The sequence below is a fragment of the Ziziphus jujuba genome, chromosome 1, assembly GCF_031755915.1.
Source record: "Ziziphus jujuba cultivar Dongzao chromosome 1, ASM3175591v1".
NCBI classification, from domain to species: Eukaryota; Viridiplantae; Streptophyta; class Magnoliopsida; order Rosales; family Rhamnaceae; genus Ziziphus; species Ziziphus jujuba.
In genome coordinates, this window is record NC_083379.1 from 2,900,628 (window position 1) to 2,921,505 (window position 20,878).

General features: G+C 33.1%; 2 protein-coding genes across 11 annotated transcripts; both read right to left on the bottom strand.

The window, feature by feature from the left end:
• Window positions 1-545: 545 nt before the first annotated feature.
• LOC107434824 (uncharacterized) lies at window positions 546-16,793 on the bottom strand. Of its 10 annotated transcripts, none has more exons than XM_025073966.3 (25): window positions 16,517-16,793; window positions 16,070-16,233; window positions 15,859-15,968; window positions 15,523-15,595; window positions 14,970-15,031; window positions 14,634-14,775; window positions 12,720-12,938; window positions 12,532-12,598; window positions 11,765-12,164; window positions 10,574-10,721; window positions 10,312-10,472; window positions 9,192-9,291; window positions 8,232-8,306; window positions 7,974-8,108; window positions 6,966-7,055; window positions 5,884-6,066; window positions 5,696-5,800; window positions 4,298-4,456; window positions 2,958-3,002; window positions 2,633-2,881; window positions 2,039-2,145; window positions 1,894-1,950; window positions 1,729-1,825; window positions 1,366-1,620; window positions 546-845 (listed from the first exon to the last, which is right to left on the bottom strand). In XM_025073966.3, the coding sequence occupies exons 2-24, from the start codon at window positions 16,214-16,216 to the stop codon at window positions 1,459-1,461; spliced, it is 3,093 nt and encodes a 1,030-aa protein (XP_024929734.3). In that variant the 5' UTR covers window positions 16,217-16,233; window positions 16,517-16,793; the 3' UTR covers window positions 546-845; window positions 1,366-1,458. The 10 variants fall into 10 exon arrangements, with proteins under 10 accessions (XP_024929734.3, XP_015901905.3, XP_015901833.3 ...); XM_016046419.4 differs by having other exon boundaries at window positions 1,729-1,801; window positions 2,633-2,854; window positions 16,517-16,792; XM_016046347.4 differs by having other exon boundaries at window positions 2,633-2,854; window positions 16,517-16,792.
• A 1,196-nt stretch (window positions 16,794-17,989) lies between these two features.
• On the bottom strand, window positions 17,990-19,068 carry LOC107409527 (protein VACUOLELESS GAMETOPHYTES-like). The gene has a single exon (XM_016016993.4). The coding sequence runs from the start codon at window positions 18,944-18,946 to the stop codon at window positions 18,458-18,460; it is 489 nt and encodes a 162-aa protein (XP_015872479.3). The 5' UTR covers window positions 18,947-19,068; the 3' UTR covers window positions 17,990-18,457.
• Window positions 19,069-20,878: the final 1,810 nt, after the last annotated feature.

The following is a 20,878-nucleotide window of genomic DNA, read 5'->3' on the forward strand; positions in this document are numbered from 1 at the left end:
ATCAGTACCATAAAAATATCAAGAAAATTAATTAGAAAAATTCCGTAATTTTAACAGTGATGAAACAAGTTTAACACATGTATACATTTCTTTTTTCTAGACAATATGACACTGGAATTTTAGGTTTTATTATTTCAACCAAAATTCTAAGCGTGATGGGACATTTGGAAGCAAATTAAATAAATTCATTAATACACGCATTATAAAAATAAATAAAATTAATAGAAAAGATTCCTACCTTGAACAATCTGTTATATTACCTTAAACCATTCGTTCCATTTCTTTCTTCCCACCTCCCAAATTTTGTGAAAGAAAATTTGTTTGGTAAAAATAGTCTTTCATCTCCCATTATTATTTTTATTTCTTCCACGTGCAAGTACTAGTCTACGCGATTTTATTGTGAATCATTACCATACCTTCATGTGGCAATTAAAATGCAAAAAACCCCACATAGTAACTTCCTAGTTATTTCAAAGAATAATAGTGCTTAACGTCTTGAAATGGAAATAAACACATAATGCCTTGGGAAGGTATAACTAGACACATTATAAACTGAGAAGCAAAAACTTGATAAAGAACAATACTGTGAGCTTTTCCTGTTCTCTTGTTTCTGTAAAAATTTCAGTTGAATTTGTTTTCCCGTAAACTCAATGCTGCAACCCTTTTAATACCCCGTATGCAAAAATATTGGCAACCTATTTACAAAGTTTCTAGTTGTTTAATGAGGGGGCATGTACAAGAGAAAACTCAAGACAAACCAGGAGTAAAAACCCAACCCAAACACCAATAACGAAACACAACCGCCGAAACCACCAATTTTAGAAGGTTCAAACTTCAATGTTCACCTGGCAAGACAAACTTGAATCGTCAAATGCTTGAAAATATAAATAGTGCACATTCATGTTCGGATGTTGATGAGATAGTGGCATCCAATAATTATTAACAATGAAATGATTAACCGTATGACAGGAGAAGTACTCATAAATTAATAGGATCAATAGAGAAATCTTACACGAAAAACAATTGGGCATTTAAAAATAATAACTAAGGATGATATTCACAATATGAAAGTAAGTACATAATAGATGGTTCACACTTCGTTTTACAGCTAGTTTGCCTTCTTTTCTGTGTCCTAATTAATATTCACTTGTTAAAGGGTTAGCCTTGATTCTTAGTTCAAACTATTTAACCAGACGACAAGTTTAAAATTCCTTTTAAACAAGGAGTTGATGGAAATTTTAGCATATGCTAAATACATGGTGCTCAAATCACTGCTTTCTAGAGAAAAGACATACTAAATAATGAAAATCTAAACTTGTACTCTTTTGTTCCGGCATAGCGGTAATGGAAGACTGAAAGACTTACCCAATATTCCCTCAAATTATGGAACAGTGGAAAACTTGAAGAGCCAGGACATATACTGCAAATTGATTAGAAGACTTGAGAATCAAACCCCAGCTACAGAATATTCAATGCCTGCTTCAACTCTGCCAATGCAGCAGGATGCATGCTTCCAATGGCAGAATTAAAAGATTCTCCATAAAGGGTCGCAGATGCTTGAAGATTTTCTCTCACTGAGGCCTCCAGGGACAACTTCTTGATAGGATCTGAAAGCTTGATCTGGGGAATGACATAATACATAGCAAATCCATCAAGAAATAGTTACCAAAGACATGCATCGATTGATCATCTGAAAAACAGAATTTCAAATGATATCCCAAGTATTACCTGCCTTCTACGATGTTGTTTACTCAAAATGGCATCCTCCCCGTCGGACCTGCTGCAACTTGTGTCATCACCACTTCCATTTATTATGAAAAATAAACTACTACTTGTCATAATTACAACTTATCTTGGAAAAATGCATCAGAGTATATTAATAACGGATCTTACCTGGACTCATCTTCCACTGTGTCACTATTGCCGCCTAAAATTTCACTTGTACATACACTGCAACCAAACACATCATATCAAAACATCAGAAGGTCATCTGATACTACGGCAAAAATGATGCATAAAATTCATTGTCAAACTCTACCTGAGGATTTGATCAAGCTTATCAAGGATTTGAGGCAATCCTAACTTCAAAATTGTAGAAAGGGCCAAGGCATATGTCTTTTTCTGGATTGAAGACACACTATCTGCCTGAAACCAAATACAAATGTTAATTAATAAAAAGCAACTTAACTCAGTAAGGTCTACATGAAGCTACCAGCATCTCTACTTATAAAACCAACTAAAGAGCTTAAAGATCAAATTTAGCATGTAATATAAAGACATTCAAGTGCTACGAGTTTTCACTTGGACTAAGAACGTAATAATAATCTCTGTCTACTAAATTGAACAAGGATGAGGATAATTGCTACATTTGATATGGCAGTGCAAGCATGATGGCACATTATGGATTGATTAGAAATTCTGTTGTTGAAAAAGAATGTTCAAAACTTGGACTAAGAACGCGATAATAATCTCTGTCTGCTAAATTGAACAAGGATGAGGATAATTGCTACATTTGATATGGCAGTGCAAGCATGATGGCACTTCATGGATTGATTAGAAATTCCGTTGTTAAACATGAATGTTCAACAATTATCAAGAGTAGCTATGTCATGGAGATGAATGCATTATTAACCTTGTCAAGCCAAATGTCAACAAGAGAAATAAGTATATTTTCTGCAATTGAGACACCCGAACTTTGAAGAAGCAATGAAAGAGAGGGTTCTGCAGTCAACTGGGCAAGGTAATTGGCATTCATGACCAAAATTCTAGCCAAAATAGCAGCTGAAGATGCTTTAACAGCTGCCTTCGAAGGATCACGGTCATCTCCTCCACTCAAGCATATCACAATCAATTTCTGGCAACAATGAACAAAAGACACCAGCTTCATAGAAGGGCACAACAGAGAAAATAAATATTATATTGAGTATATCATACATCTTGCAAATAAATCCACTTACTTGTAAAGTACTGCTGATTAATGGAGGCACTTCCATAGGGAAACACTGCAAAGTAGAAAAATGAGATCCAACATAATTAATTGTATTTCTTTAGAATCATAGACACTGTTGATTATATAAAATGAGGCATCCATATTCATATTACATTTAAAATAACTGATTACAATTTCATTAAACCCTAAATTCATCTATAAAATTCATCTATAGGTGCAAGCAATAGAATGAAACTCAGACTGAAAAAAATAAAAAATAAAAATAAAAATACAAAAAAAAAATTTTAAAAAAATATATTAGCAAATGCTGGCAATCTATTACACAAAATTCAAGCAAACCTCATATACCTCAAATTCCCCTATCTAACAAATCAATAGTGGACACCAACATATCATCATCAAACTCACATGACACAATTAAAAAACTTAAACATGTGAGATACTCAACAATTTCTTTTCTTTACCAAAAGAAAAAAACCAACAATAAAATAAAAAGGAAAAGAAAAAGAACAAGAGGATATAAAGTGAGACAGAGCATATAAAACATGTTTATCCAAGACAAACATGAACAACATATATATATATAGTCCAGATTTGAAGAAGTGATGACATAAATAGTGAACATTCCCCACCATGAAGATATGGGAATACAAGAGTTTTGACCAACATTATTGTTCCACTAAACTTTGTTAAAGTTTATTATGTGCTTGGTTAGCTTGATATACATAATTAGGCCTACTTCCAAAAACTTTAAAGTTGATACTACTTGACATAAATCAAAGCTTGATTGTTTAACTGGTCTTCTATTTGAAACCTGCTAAACCTCATTCACTTTGTTTATTAGGCTGCAGGTGTAAGGACCCATTTCTTACCTGTTATAAGATGTGCCTATGCCAGGAGGGGAGGCCTTTTAAGTGTGTGTTTGTTTCTGTTAACTTAAACTTGTAGTGTAAGACCCACCTCTGCCTCATTATTAGATAGATATACATATAAGGAGTTTTAGGTGTGTGCTTGTGTTAACTAGGCATCTATGGTTAGGCTTAGTGCCTAATCACTTGAGCATTTGGAATTAAAGGCACTTAACAATTAATATTTTGGATAAACTGTACTCTGATATAAAATTCTTTACATCCTACATGTGTAGATATTAGAAGATCCACTGGGGTGAAATAAACAAGTTGTTATCTTTTCAAAAAATCTACTTTATGAGAAAAAAAGTTACAAGTACTAAACAGGTTGCACACTTTCTGCATGCCTAACTGTTCAGGAGCAGAATAACACACACACAAACAGACCAGAGTAGTCTATCAATTTATTGTCTGCTTCCCTTGCATATTTGACAAGTACCTGTATCAGAATATCAATGACTGGAAGAGTTGAAAGCAATCCTCTGTCATTAACATTCCCAACAATAAGATCAAGAATTTTAGCAACAGCTGAAGCATGCACACTTAGGAATTCCACTCCACCCAAAATAATGTAATCCTCCATGATACTGACAGCAAGCTGCAATTAAGTTCAAGATAAAAGAAGAATATCAATGATATATCCAACAGAATAATCAAACTAGATTTAATAATACTTCCTTGAAATTTTAAATACAGAAGAAATAACAAGCAAGAAAAAAGGACCAAAGTAAGAAAAAATTGAAACCTATTCATCCAATCAAGTAGCATAGTTTTATCATACTTTGTTTCTGGTGCAGCATCACCTAGTGTAGATCACTAGCATGCGCACAAAATAACAACACAGCTATCAAATTGTACATCCTTTTATAGTAAATGTTAAACAAACGAAGATGTATACCAATGAAAGAAGGAGTCCTTTTGATAGACCAATCAAGGAGAGAACCAAAATAACATGGGCAGAAATAGCAATAAAGCAAATCAATATATTACAAACACAACTGAGCACTTGACTTTGGACAGGGTGGAGTGCAAGGGAAGAATTCAGATAGATGATGGTGGTTTCTCTCTTTTTCTCTCTGTCAAAGGTTCTCATAGTCAACCCCAACTTTAAATCTAAGTATTATTATGGTTGAAGTATAATAGTTTCATGGAGAAAAGTAATTTTACAAGTTTAAACACCATTACAAGTTCTAAAATAGCTTCCACTTATTCGTTTTAGCCTTTTCAAGTTCCAGCAAACCCTCTCATATACTCCATGCATTTCCCGACATAGCCCATGAAGAATTAACCATGTAGCAGAACCAGGCACAAATAAGGTAAAGCTTACTTTTTCAAAGTAACGTCCACACATTATAGTCATTGGGTTCCATGAAATTATAAGGCCCAACCAAATTACATAGAATCCAATGGCCATGATAGAGGTACCTTACTTCAAAAAGTAAGGTGCACCTTACTAGAGCCCGATGGCAATATACCAAGTCAAAATTATTCAAACTTTAAGCTTTACCATTAATTCATCCAAGGTAGATGATAATGTTCACTTGAACACAAATATCATTCTGTTAGTCATTCATTCAAGGAAATTAATTATAACCATAAATTTACAATAAACCTAGAGACCTCACTCCAAAAATCCATAAAAATGAGATTGAAGAGGGGATGCCAATTCACAAAAAGAAAAATAAAAATAAAAATAAAAATAAAATAAAAAGTTAATTAACTAAGAGACATATCGTTCATTCGATGGAGCCACAAGATGCATTAGTATTTAACATTGGTGAAACACACAAAATAATCAGTAAGAAATAACATGGCTCAATGATCCAATATGTATAACCTGCAAGTGATCAAAACTTCTTTCCATGATTTCCACCAGACAAGGGAAGTTTGCTAATAATTGAGAAACCATTGACGGAGCATGAGAAACTGTGGCTTCCCATAACTGCATGATTATACCAAAAATTTTAGTACAATAAACAAAAAGTAATGGTATAAACAAATAACATAAAAGAACAATAACCTAACCAGCATGCTGTCCTCTAAAAGATTGAGATGATCTGGGCTATTTATATCAATTCCTTTGTGCAGAATAGGCAGTAACATGTTGTAGCATATAGGAGACTGATAACCCAGCGCAACTACAAAGTTCTTGAGAGCAACAAGTAGTTGAATCTGCAGAAGGCTTTCTCCAGAAGATTCCTCCCAAATCTTTTCAAATAAAAATGGGGAAAAAAAATGTGAGAAAAACATGTGCTAGCAAGAGAGAGAGAGAGAGATAGAGGATTTGCCAATTATCCAAAATAAGTCCAGTAAAGTGATGCAAAGTAGACATGATAAGTAATATTTACAATGTATTCATAAAATTTCTAGGAAAAATTTAATTAATCATTATCCCAAAAGCATGCTATTTGGAACTAGGCCCAACTATGCATATCAAGCTTCGACGGTAATAGTAGATAATAGTTTTAACACACCCCCTTAAGGTGTAGGTCCACCTATTAACAAAGGATAAAAATTGGGCCTGCATGTGCAGCATAATTAATTAACAGAAATGGGGGTTATAGGATTTGAAAACAAGACCTAAGAGATACATAACTAGGCTCTATTACCATGTACAACACTACCATTTCCAAAAATTGCCGTTAGGAAGTGGGTCCACCTATGTTTATGAAGCCTACAAATAGTATTATATAGTAGTTTTGAGATATCTATCTTTCTGTTGTGTCCAAGGGTTTCAATACAAAAGTTATGGTTATAGGATTTGAAAACAAGACCTAAGAGATACATAACTAGGCTCTATTACCATGTACAACACTACCATTTCCAAAAATTGCTGTTAGGAAGTGGGTCCAACTGTGTTTATGAAGCCTACAAATAGTATCATATAGTAGTTTTGATATATCTATCTTTCTGTTGTGCCCAAGGGTTTGAATACAAAAGTTACACACAATGTTTTCCAGTGATTGAAGTATACAAAATGACTTATTGCAATCAACAATTAGATTCTCACTACACAAACAGATTGAACTATGACTGACTTATTTTATTTTTGTTAATGGAAACTAGCACAAGAGCAATATATAGTGGAAAAACAGCTATGCTATTACCTTCTGAAAAAATTGCACCAACTTGTTTGCAAATGGGATGACCTCACTAACATGTCCAATAAGAATAGAAATCAAATTCAAAACCTGAACCTGAAAATTAATGATAGAATAACAGGAATTAGTAATTTTATAAGAAAACTGTTTTACAATGCTGAAATCTGTTTTTGTTCGACAAAGAAGCAAAACTTATCGATAAGGGAAAAACCATGTGGTTCATAAATAGAGGATGAGAGTTATAGATTATCCTGACAATTACAATTGTAAAATCAGGATTTATGCATAAATAACCTGGCTTAAAGACCACAACAATAAAGCATAAATGCAACCCCATACAATAGAAAATACCATTGTAATGCAGATCAAGTCTTTATCTAGTGTCATTACATTGAGCAAGAACTATGATGAACATAAATGTCAAACTTCAAAGAAAGGTTCATTGCTTTAAAGAATTCACTATATTTTGAACTTTGCTCCCCCTCTCCATATTAAAATGCAAAATTAATTCATAGTGATAGTCAGATTGTGAAAAGAGTTTATTGCTTACAAGATTCAGATTACATGTACAAAGGGAATTCTTGTAGTTTTTATTCAAACCAACTATAAATATGTGAGACCCCTCTGATTGAGGAGCAGTCTCTTTCTTCCAACTTTTTCTTTTTGTTCTTGGATTAGAATCATGAATCTATATTCTTAGGTCTTCTGTTAGGTAAAACCTAAATCCTGACATTATTTTTTCATATAAAATCTTGAACCTAACCTTCCATCACCCAGAAATCAAACCCCAAAATGTTCTCATTCAAGCCTATTACATAACCATTGAAAAGCAGGTTTCTAATCTGTCCCCCTTAACGCAAACAAGAGCAGTAGAAAAGGAAATTAGGTGCATTAACAAGAATTGATTTCAGAGACACAATCTGCAGATGTTAAGAAGGGGAACATCTATGAATACAATAATGAATAATCTTTGACACAGTTGTAGTCTCATCATTAAGAAGCAGCCATATTTACCTTTGAGTCAAATTCTTGAACTTCCTCAATCAACTGGAAACAAGATTCCCAACATACAGGAAGAAGATCAATGAATTCTCTCTCTGAAAAATTTGCATCTTCAATATGTAAACACAATGACCTGCAGGCTGCCAACTAAAATAGCAAACGCACACACTTACTAGTAAGTACACCATATTATTCCAACAACCAAAATAGTAAAATTAAAAATTGTGAGTGAGAGAGAGAGAGAGAGAGAGAGAGGATTATTCAGCATACCCTAACAGACAAGTCTTTTTCCTGTAGAAGTTTGATCAATGAACAATATACTGGTCTTTTTGTATCATCTTTAATCTGCCAAGAACATAAACATAACAACAAATCATTCTAGACTTTATTTTATCTATAAACAGGTATAATGATATATTGATAAGGATAAGATTGCAACAAAAGACATCATATAATTTGAATGGCATAAATTAGTTAGTTCTTTCAAGCTCTGATCTCGCCAAAAAACCATCCATCAAAGAGCCATTGGGGAATCCCGGTAAGTTATTATTATTATTTTTTTCAAGTACTAAAGTAGCAGTCAAAGGCACAAGATATCAAGTTTGAGGCAACCATCCCTCTAGGGACAGCCTGGTGTCAAGTCCACGGACTTCATGTGGCAGTCTTGGTTCAAGTTTTGTAAACCCAATGTAATAACCCTAGTCCCTCATTTTAATATCATTACTTCTGTCCAAAAAAAGAATAGAAAATAAATATATTAAAAATTGAGGCAATCAGAAACAGCTAAATCAATAAGAAGGATATGAAGGCACATGGTTATGCCAGAATAATTTTCAATCACTCTTCAACAGGTAAGAGGAAAGAAATCAAATAGCTTATAGGGGATGCTACGGCAGAGATGCAACTAGTGGAACCTCACATCTATTTTTGACACGAATACATTATCTTTAGCAAGATCATCCATTTTTTTTTTTTTTTAATATATATATAACCACATTCAAGTTTTCAGCCATTTTCCTGGTTTTCTTATTTGGTGTGTTCTTGGATTTCTAGAATAGAATGGACAAGTAGCCATGGGCAAACAAAAAAATCTCCCATTATTGCACCTTTTAGACTCTTTTCAATCACAATATAGAGGAAAAACTTCACATGTGCCAAAGAAACATTCTTTACAGAAGAAAATAAAATTAAGTAAAAGCTAAAACTATGAAGCCCAAAAGATTATGTTACCTCAGATACCCATTGTCCCAATATTAGGGCAACTTTCCGATGGATGATACGCATGTTTGGATGATCATTTGATAGATCATGAGACAATGCACCATCAAACCTGCAACCAAATGATGCCCAAAAAAAAAAAAATTCATAATTTACTTTCTCAAATGAAAAAAGAAAGCATCACAAGCCACTATATTCCCTTTAAAGACAACTAAAAAGTACGTCAAAATAATGAACTGCCAAGTAAGTAACTAACTCATAGAGCAATAATGACAGCCATAAATAGAAAGCTTGAACTATCTTCCAAGTAGAGTAACCAAAGAAACCTTGCATAAAGCATAATTTAACTACATCATATTACTCAACCATGAGTTCATATTCCAACTAATTTTTCCTATCCAAGTTATTCTGGCTACTACAACTATGTTAAGGAGTAATGCTTGTTATACTATTCAACCATATATTCTTCTGGCAGCACAGTAATAAGTAATAATGCAAGGTGTTCAACATGTTAGCAGGCACAAAAGCAATATTGTAGCACCATGCATATTACCATCCTTAAAAATTAAGCAAAGGAAAAATATATAAGTAAAGACTCTAAACTCAAATTACATAAACATTTGTGGAAGAATTAACAAAAAAGTGATTAAAATACAAGAAGTGATCAATTAAAATTTTTAACATATGTGTCACGTTGGCCTTATGAACCAGTCGAGTCCACTTCCCAACAACACGTTGGCCTTATCCACCAGTCGAGTCCACTTCCCAACAACTTTACATTTTGCTATCAATGGAAACTTAACATGGTATAAATGTGTAGTTTGTCCAGTCCTATGTTCAATATATTGTATCCTGTTTTTGGAAATGGGCCAATGTGTTAAAATTGTTTAACATTCACACTCGGTCAATTTCCTATCAGCGTAAGCTTTTGGCGTTAATGGTAACTTAACCACAAAAAAAAAAAAAAAAAAAAAAAAATTTGATGCCAAAAAACTCAATACAAACTCTATGTTAACAAAACATTCTCACAAATTAACAGAAGTATAGATGCTATTGATGACATTTGAAAGTTGATGCACTAGGACATGACATGCATTGATGACACGCAAAGCATTGTAGGAAATGGACAGACCAAGCTTTAAAGCTGAGGTAATTTGAGAGCTCATAATAAACATATGCTGCAGCACCATAAGCAGCATCCTTAAGAAGCAACCCTGGAGTGATTTCAGTCACTGAGGTCGGACAGCCATGTGTTGCATCTTGAAGAATTGAAAGCACGACTGGACCTAGAAGCTAAAAGTAAACAATCAACATCACATAAGCACAAATTTCTTTGGCTTGAACTTAAATTTTTTTGGCATTAGTAATACCCTTATAGCAGGTAGTATACCTACCTCACTGTGATTTTCAAACAAAACAATGTACAAAGCTTCAGCACAAGGCCTAAGTTTTTCTGTCCATTGAACCATATCTTGTTCATGATGAAAAGCCTCAGGGTTCTGATACCACTCCTCCAAATCACTTGGAGTTAGAACAAAGTACCTGTACAATTATTAATTGACAAATCTATCAGCAAAACAATTTTCTTCCCAAAGCATCCTGATGCAGGAACACGAGAGGGGGAAAGATAGTTAAAGAGAGAGAAAACCAGAGGCAGGACCAAGAAAGAGAGAGAATTATTATATTCAGTAATATTCCATAATCAAGTTTCTCGTCTAGTGTTACAAAGAATCATCTCTATAAGAAGCCAAATCGAAGTAGGAAATTTAAATCAAACCAGACAAAATCAAATCCTAATAATATTTCAAACCAATATAAAATCTTCAATTACTCAACTCATAACTATTTAAACAAAATCTGAATATAACCTGTCTGAATTGCATCCCTTGTAAAAAGAGTGAGAAAATGTGCTTCAGTGACATAGCTCCTGTCATAAAGCAGCTGATAACAATATCCCAAAAAGAAAGTATAGAATAACTAATTCATTCTGACAAGAGTTGTCTAATGTACATGACTAATCTTATCACAATGGCAGTAGCTCCAAGTTCCAAAGAACAAGATCTTAATCAAAAAATAACAGTCTCTTCTAATTGAATAAATCTAGACCTATATGACTGATTAAAAACCCCAATCACTTTGTTAATTGTGAGTGATTTGAAAAACTAATGAGACAGTTTAAATTATCATTCCAATTTATTATCATATAGTGGCATCAAAGCTATTAATAAGATAAAAGGTTACCATCTCATGGGACTTGTATACCAAGTACTCATGCTAAAAGCCTTAGAAATGATCATAGAAGAACTATTTATTGAAAAGGTCAAGTTTAATTTTAGGAAATGAAAATGCAAATGATAAATAAGAAGTATTTTCTTAAGGGTATTCAAATTACATAATTATTGATTTTCATCATGTTTACATAGCACATCTTGTATTCCCCAACTGTTGAGTAATAAAAAGAACCAGATAAGATCATAGCAAGCACATGTTTGTGAAGCAGAGATCAGAGTATTATTACAATAAAAAGAATCAGATAAGATCATAGCAAGCATGAGTTTGTGAAGCAAAGGTCAGCATATTATTACCTTCTAATCAACACCTCACATAAGAGCACTGTACGTTCCCTAGGCATAAGAGAAGTCAAGACATTGCCAGCAGCACTGGATATGTTTTTCTTCATCTGCTCTAGAGTTAACCCATTTTCATCCATAACCCGACCAGTAAGACTTGGCTTGTATTCTTTACATTCCAATATAGACTTCACCATAACCATACATTGAATCATGAATTGCTCAAAAGATAATATATCTGGATCAGGATCTATTATTTTATTTAAACAGAAAACCATAACAGATGGAAGGACACATTCATCACTAAATGAATATGGATGTCTCCCCTGAATTGCGACTAAAACCTTCATGAGTTTAGTACATGCCCTCTTTATGAAGTCCCAAAATTTGGGATGTCCATTCCGAAATGACGAATCTGCAAAAGAAGGTAACAACACAGTATATCATGCATAAAGTTTGTAATTATAATTTAAGAAGATAGAAGTTTCAAAATGGCTTCAGCTTCATTTTCCCAACCTAAAAAATATGACCAATACTTTCCACTTGCATTTTTTTTTAATAGAGAAATGCGATAGTTGATTCCTCATGAATTAGAAGGCAGCAGACTCCTCCATTAACATTTACTTGGTACACATAATATACAATGAGAGAGAGGAGAGGGGGGCGCCGGGGGGCGGGGGGGTGGGTGGTGTGGTGGGAAATGTTGCATAAATTTATCTAAAATCATTAAAGAAAAGTATCAATTGTTTAAAACTTAAAATTTAAGAAGAGCAAAATCTCACAGTATGGAAGAAATGACTGAATTGCATTCAAGAACAAAGGAGACACCTCCTTGAGGGGCCTGACCTCCTACAAGACAAACATAAATTAGTTATAAACAACCATTCTATACAGCCAAAGGAAAAAGAATTGGCAAACTCTTAAACCAAGTAAAATAGAAAGGAAATAATTAAGAAAAATAAATAATTACCTGCACACTTTTTGCATCACTTGCAAACCCAAAAATTACTAACTGGCGTATAATTTTTAAACACAACAACCATCGCTCACACTTCAGGTAAAGCTCTTCCTGCTGCTGCTTTAAAGTATTTGAATCAAAGTTCTGGGTAAGTGTAGAGAAACCATGTAATATGGTCTGTATATCACTCTGCCAAAGGTGCCAGCTGTAATCAAAGAGATGGGAAGATATCTGCCAAAGGATGTTCATTATTATGTAGGTTCCCAACAGATTGAAATATGAGATAGAAAAGAAAAATAACATTCCCAAATAAGTAACAGGTGTACACAGGAAAAGAAAAATTGAAAAGGAAAATCTAAAGGTAGAAAGGAAAATATAGTGCTAATAAATTAATGCACATGGCTTGTACTCCTTTTACCCAAGACAATTAAAATATGGATTTTAGAATCTTATAGCCAGCAGCTTTTCAACTTGGATCAAAAAATTTGGTTCTAAAATCATGTTCATAAACAATGCAAAATAACTATAACTATATGCTAACAAACTAAAAACTTCTAAAACTACTATTTCCATTTGCTGAGGGTTCAGTAACATATAAGTCAATAAAAAGATATGCAAATCAGCAGAGAATACACCAAATCCAAAAGGAAAAAAAAGGAAAAAGTAAACAACAGAATTATAGATGAAAGAATCAGGTGAATGTGATGAACAAACAGATATGAAAGTGAGAGAGAATTTTGACAAATAAAGAATGGAGCTGAAAAAGAATGCTGCCACGAGCATTAATGAATGAAGATCAAAATCTAGGAACAACCACCAACCAGAGAATAAGAGATATAGATATTTAATCAAAGCCGCCCTAAGGCCTCATTGATTGAGACAGAGTACTGGGGGCATTGGATTTCTACCAAATGCACAGCTGGGAATGAGTTTAATTTTGTAAATATTTTCTCTTCCCTTTCCGAACATAACCATATCTTGTACTGGATTATGTTATTAAGCAAAAAACCAATTGTAGGAACCCATCTATTGCAAGCAGTAAACAAGCAAACAAATTTAACAGTTATCAACATATTTGATAAAATATCATCCAATTTTACAAATCAACAGATCTTATGATTCTACAACTACGAAATTTAACACAATTTGAATCTTTTGCTAAATGTATGTTCATGTAATTTACCATTTTATGATCCAGATCTATATTTAAACCACCATATTACTACCACATAACATGTATAAAAGCTACTCATAAATGTTTATCATTTTTGAGCTATTGACACATGAAAGAAACAAAAGCTGAATTATTCTTCATTTTGTTTATTTCTCTCAGACTACCATGCAAATACAAAATCTCAGTTGATTATGAATTCCACAAAATAAAATAGAATATCTAATGTATAAAGCAAGAAGTTGTGCCTGAACATGAAAGGAGTGTTAAATATAAATATCTATTGTGTTGATTTGATATACATAGTTGGGCCCATTTTCTATAGCTTCACAGAAAAATGCAGAAAAAATGGCCAACATCCCACACTGCTCTTAGCAACCTTACAAGTTGCACACCGATGAGGGGACAAAAGATAATTGGATTTCCTTTTGGATCATGCTATTGGCATTAATTTCACCATGAGCAACCGTCCAAGCAAATACAAGACTGGTTTGTAACTCAACCCCCCAACCCCAAGTTTATAAGGCTTGTCTACTGACATTAATTTCACCATGAGCAACCGTCCAAGCAAATACAAGACTGGTTTGTAACTCAACCCCCCAACCCCAAGTTTATAAGGCTTGTCTACCCGGTCTAATGGCATCTTCAGAGAAAGAACATAATTCCACGGTAAAATCATGAAGGGGTAAAAAAAGCAGGAGTTTTTATGTTTAGGGTGCGAAACAGTAGAGATTAAAGAATACAATAACCCATACCTCAGCAAACTTCCTCTGGTCTGAAGCAAGACGCTTTGTGGACAATTCCTTCAATGTTCGAAAGAGAGTCAAAAAAATCCTGTGTGAGGAGAGAACATCTGCTGACTGAAGTTGTGCCGCTAAAACTGAGAAGAGCTCTGTCCTGAAGAAGTCATTCGATCAATGTATCAATGAATGTTAAAAATATAGTTAAAGAATGTATTATAAAGATATTGCATCACAACTTACAAATATCTTATAATCCAATGAAAGATTAATTTAAAAAAATAATAATAAAGAAACAACAGTAAAGATTAATTTAAAAAATACAATAAAGAAACAACAGTAACATTGTACCAGTCTTTAGGGTAATCAATACGAGCAATTTTTGAAATGAGTACAGCCAACATTGCAGCTATCTGTATCCAGAAATAAGACATTAGGAAGTATCTTAACTGCTAAAGTTAGGAGAACTTGAAAAGGAATGTAACTTATAGAAGTGCTAGGCTACTAGCTATGAGGATAAGGAGAGGTATATGGTGAAAAATAAAAGAGAGAAAAAGAGGTAGCATGTTTCACTAACCTCCTATGCACTAAACAAAATGAATACATATTTTTTATTCCCACATTTTTTTTCTTTCTCCTAATGACAAACTCACACTTCCATATCCAAGGTGGATCTTAAACAATTGTTCTCATACTGATGAGAGAACCATAGATTCCTAAATACTGTTTTAAAAGCGGATAAGAGCTTATTATAAACCACAAATTAAAACAGCACAAATAACATAAATATGACTGTATACATCGAACCGCACCAAAATAAAAAATGTGTAATCATCCACACTTGCCCTCTCCCATCAAGATGGGAAAATAAGGAAATAAAAAAAGTAAAGGGTATATGAAGTACCTGATAGTTTTCTTCTCTCAAGTGTGACAACAATTTTTGTCTCAGATATACTTTCTCCTCGTTGCTAATTCCCCTGAACCAAATATTTCATATTAAATTATAGTGTAAAAAGTGATATTAAGTCTATTAAGCAACCAAATATATACATCAAAGCACACGAGAACACATAACCATCACCATATAAAGTCATGTTAATGGAGAAGGAAAATTATATCACAATCGGAAAGCTGTTATAACCAAATCAAATGGGAAAATACTTGCAAAGTGGCTTTTCGAAGATAATGAAAATGATATATCATAGAGAAAAAAGAAACAAACGAAGGAAGAATATCATACAATGAATCACGCCTGCTTCGCCAATAGCGATTTACACTATTCTTGAAATATACAGTAGCCAGTAAACGAACATCAACCTGAGATGCCAAATCCTTGGCAGTTATAATTTCCTGCGATAAATGGATAGGCGTTAACGAAGAAGCATAGACCACTAAAGAAAAGTGTAAATGTGCATATTATACATTAAATACAAAGGAAAAGAATAGCATACCATGAGACAAGAACAGAAGCCAGGTCTGGCCTCGCCCTGGGCGAGAGCCGCCTCAGCCGGCTTTCGGATGCTTTCATCACGACTCAATGAGTTGGTGAGCAACGAGTAGATTGTGGGCAGGTCAGCCACCGAGAGAGCCATAAGCATCAGTCTTCCAAATGAGTCTAAGGTTGAGCAACATAATATATTCACAAAAACCTATAATATCAGCATCACTCTACTAGCACTGAAGAAAACAAAAACACTTTTTTTTTTTTTTTTTCCTCTTTGCAGTCACTTATAGCAAAACCAGAAAACTACTGATCGGTCGCTAAAAAAAACACCATTTGAAACTTAAAAATCCACACAGAAATGAGAATTAAAACCTAAACATTCTAATCGTATTGAGTAATAAGCCTTTCGGAGTTCGTAAGATCGAAAGTAGAGTAAGAGAGGAAGAGAGATTACTTCAATGAATGCACGAAGAATCCGAAAGAGGAAAGCTGCCCCCGTCAGAGTCGGCGATTTTGCAGCGGAACCGGGATCGTAGAAGGAGGAAGAATCGGCCGGAGATTGATGAAGTTGCAAGGTTAGTAGTGCCCTAAATAGCCCCCATTGCCGTCTCGATGGAGACCGCAGGAAACAGCTTGATTAATACGGGAATGTACCGTTCGGAAATACCAGCTTATAAAGTTTTGCTATTAACTTTTTTTTTTTTTTTTTGGGGGGCTTTACCAATAATCTTCTACAAATCTCCGACGCGGATTTATAAATCATTTTGGTGATATTCATTTATTTGCTCTAATGCTAGTAAAATAATAAATATATTTACTACAACATTATGAAAGTTATTTGTAAAAACATTTCTATCTAACAGTAAAAATAATTGTTAAAAAAAAACAGAAGAAGTAAAATAATTGATTGTATTATTTTGAAAAACAAATAAGCATATTGAATAAATTCAGATGCTTTGAAATAGAATAATAGGTCAGATACTAAAATAACAAGTCCAATAAACGAAGTGCAAATTTTGTGACAAATATATATAAATAGATATATATATATATATATATATATATACCGAAATTTTATGGTGATGACGGTCCATACGAGGATCGCAGTATTAGTAACGATTTTTCATAATATTAACAACGATTTCTTATAAAATCGTCACCAATACTATAAAAAACTGTCACCAATATTGTGATTCGTATGATGACCGTCCGCACCATAACCGGACTGTATATATATATATAGTAGTTTTAGTGTACGAATTGATTTATATACAGATCATATTAAGATCGATACTCTTTTATATTTTTTTAAAAAAAATATTAACTTTGCTGTACATACATACAAAAAAATATTAATATTTTTTTTTTAAATATCAATTTTGATATGGTACACATAAAATTTTTCTATATATACATTTGAAAACTTTATCACAAATACTCAATAAGTTAATTTTTCAGCTCATTTTATATTTTCATTAAAAAAAAAAGGCATATTTTATATTTTCCTTTTCTATATTGAAAGTGGGGGATTGGAAAATAGTCCTAATAAGGACATCGTACATTATCCAAAATTACTTTTGTTTTATAGAATTATTCTAATCTTCTCATAGTTTAAGCCTTAATTTGTAAGCATTAGAAAGAAAGCACCATTTAAAGATATGCAACGTAATTTCATTTGCATAAAAATTATTGAGTATTTAAAGCCCTTTTCAATTTTATCATAATTATATTTATAAATTTTAACTGTAAAAATTAATAAAAAATAAATTTTAATTATAATTGACATAACACGGAATCAATTGAAGTATGAAATTTTCTCTTATTAATAATATAATCTTCAACAAGCCTTTTAATTTTTTTTTTTTTTTTTTTTTTTACAATCCCAACTCTAAAAGGAAAGTTATTGTTTCAAAGTACTTAATAATTTCTTTATTTGAACTTAGGGATACATCTAAAATTAAGCACAAGCAAAACATACATATAAATAACCACCCCCCAAACAAAACAAATTAAGTCAAAAATCAAACCACCAAACAACAGAAATACATTTATTAATCCAAAACCCACGAACAACTCAAATAAAAGGAAGTGTAGATGACGATTTTATAATCCAAATTGGAAAAGACGGCGTGTGTTGTTCATCATCATTTGCTGTTGCATCCTCATCATTCTTGCATTCTGGTTATTTATAACCATCTGGAGGGCAGTGTTTCTTTCAATGTGTCGTGCAATGATCGAATCAGAGTCTTCCTCTGTTTCTTCATCCTCCGCTTCTTCATGATCATCATCTTCTACTTGCTGGGTTTCTTCATCTTCTTCTTCTTCTTCCTCTGCAACTTCATCATAATAATCATCATCAGCTTCGGCATTCACACATCCCAAATGGATAACATAATCACTCTTTACATCTGTAAGCCCAGAACTCCTCCTTAAAACCGGTTTTACAAACGCCACAATACTTGTCTTCTTCTTCATCTTCCACCTTAGGAAAGGAGAAAACCAACCCAAGTGGATGTTGATGATCATGTCGAGTGACATTGTCGGGAAGCGAAGAACAATGGACGTGGAGGTCGAAATCGCAAGCTTTGCAGTGGTAGGTGAAGCTAGAGCCAGAACCATCACAGGCATTGCAAAAGAAGAAACCCCAACGGGAAGGAGGGGAGGAGAGGAGTATAAGAGGATGCTGAGGGTGGGAAGCGTGTTGAATTTTGCGTTGCAATTCGAAACAAGATTTGTGGAGGTAAAAATCGCATGTGGATGATCTGGTATTGCATTTGTAAGCTGAACCTGAAAGGTTAAGCTCACAGCCTGAGCAAGTTAGGCCTTGTTCTTCTTCCACTTCAAATGGACACAGAGGATGGGGGTGGCTAAAATGCCTCACCATTATTTTTATCCTAATCTTACCACTTCTTGGTTAATTGTCTTGTCCTACATCATACATATCATATATCTATATATTTATATATACGAACACGCATATAGATACAGACATAATATGGAAGAAAAATAAAATTAAAAAAAAAATGGAAAGTTTCGTTTGAGCAAATATGATAATGAGTCAACTTTTGCAACGTTTCATATGGTTAGACTTTTAAATGTCTATGCCTCCTTAATTTCGTCTCTCATTATTGTGCTAGCTAGTGCTTTGCTTTTCTACGAAGCTATTGTATACAATTTTATAATTTTTCATCTTCATTTTCAGAAAGTTGAGCATCAAGTTGATGCTTATCATATTTATATAATATAGGATTTTGGTTTTTCTTCGAGTTTTGTAGGAGTGATTGACAAAATCAATGTCAAGCAAGAAGCACGAAGAAGGAGATGAGCATTGACTTATGAAATTTTATTTATTTATTTTTTTTGGGGTAAACATTGACTTGTGAACTTTTTTTTTTTTTTTTTTGGCTGACAATCCACTTGTGAACTTTAAATCCATAGTTTTGGCCCAGATTGCATATGGAAAATACATTGTTAATTAAGAGTCTACCAGCACCCATGTTCAATTTTCATACATTTATATATAGTCAATCTATGACCATTGCATTTTATTAATATATCAAATTTAATCTTTTAAATGAAAATCTATTGATCATTAAAAACAGATCTTATTTTTATTAAAATAAAGTAGATCTTTTTTAAACCTTACTCACTCATTGTATATATATTATATAATAATGTCTAAATGAATATATTATATGATAATGTCTAAATGAATTACTATTGTATATTATATACTAATATTATTCCACAACCCATTTTAGCAGTTTGACCGAGCAAAAGAATGCCGCATCTAATTAGCTGGACTTAGTTATCAAAAGAATTAATGCCTCACATCTAAGTAGCTAGCAATGCAGGTCTTTCTTTTTCATTTTTCTTTTTCCAAAAAAAAAAAAAAAGTAAACTTTTTTCATTTGGGTGAGGAAATGGTAGATTGCCTTTGGATTGTCTTTGAGGAGACTTGGTTATTTTATACTTGTAAATATATAATAATAAACTTCCAATACATACATGATCAATTATGTAAGAAAATAATAAAAACTGTAAATGAACAAAAATTAGTCTGATATAATTTACATTACATTAAGACATTCGTGATTTGAAGTTGGTAGGTTATCAAACGAAGGTTTTGTTGACAACTTTCATTCTGGTTTACTTACTTTTTTTTTTTTTTTTAAATGAATTATTTGGGTTTATTTATAATTTGTTAATAGTTCAAGGTGAATTAATGGAGGCAGTTGCAATTCAAGGGCATATCCATGTATATTGCTATCGTATATCCAATCAGTTGAGCTCTTGTAGAAGTAATAGTTCGATGGTCACCGGATACATGCTTAACGTTCTGTCCGTACGACAAGACATTTCTAAATATAGATGGTATATATTATTGAATTGAATTAGATACCATCCACCTCATGAAGCTGTCACGGTCAAGCTAGCATATGAATATGTGAGCAAGAAAATGAATGAATGAATATTTTTTAGATTTCAAATCATCTGCATGCTTTGAGATTTCTTGCGCACAAGTCACAACCAAAGCAAATGAATGAATGGTTTCTTCCTCTTCTCGCTGCATTTCCATATGGAAGCAGGAAATGGCCGTGGCTTGCAGCGTCACCATCATGATCGATTTGATTTTTTTCTTGCTAATGGCTTGTTGAATTGATGGTATATTCTCATATATTTTTATGTGTACATATATATATGGGATATTAATTATTTTACTTTAGTTTTGTTCTCACATATAAATACGTGAGCATAGCATGCATGCCTAATAAAACGAGCCATGGAAAAGAGATCAGGATGTGGAAGTTTGGGC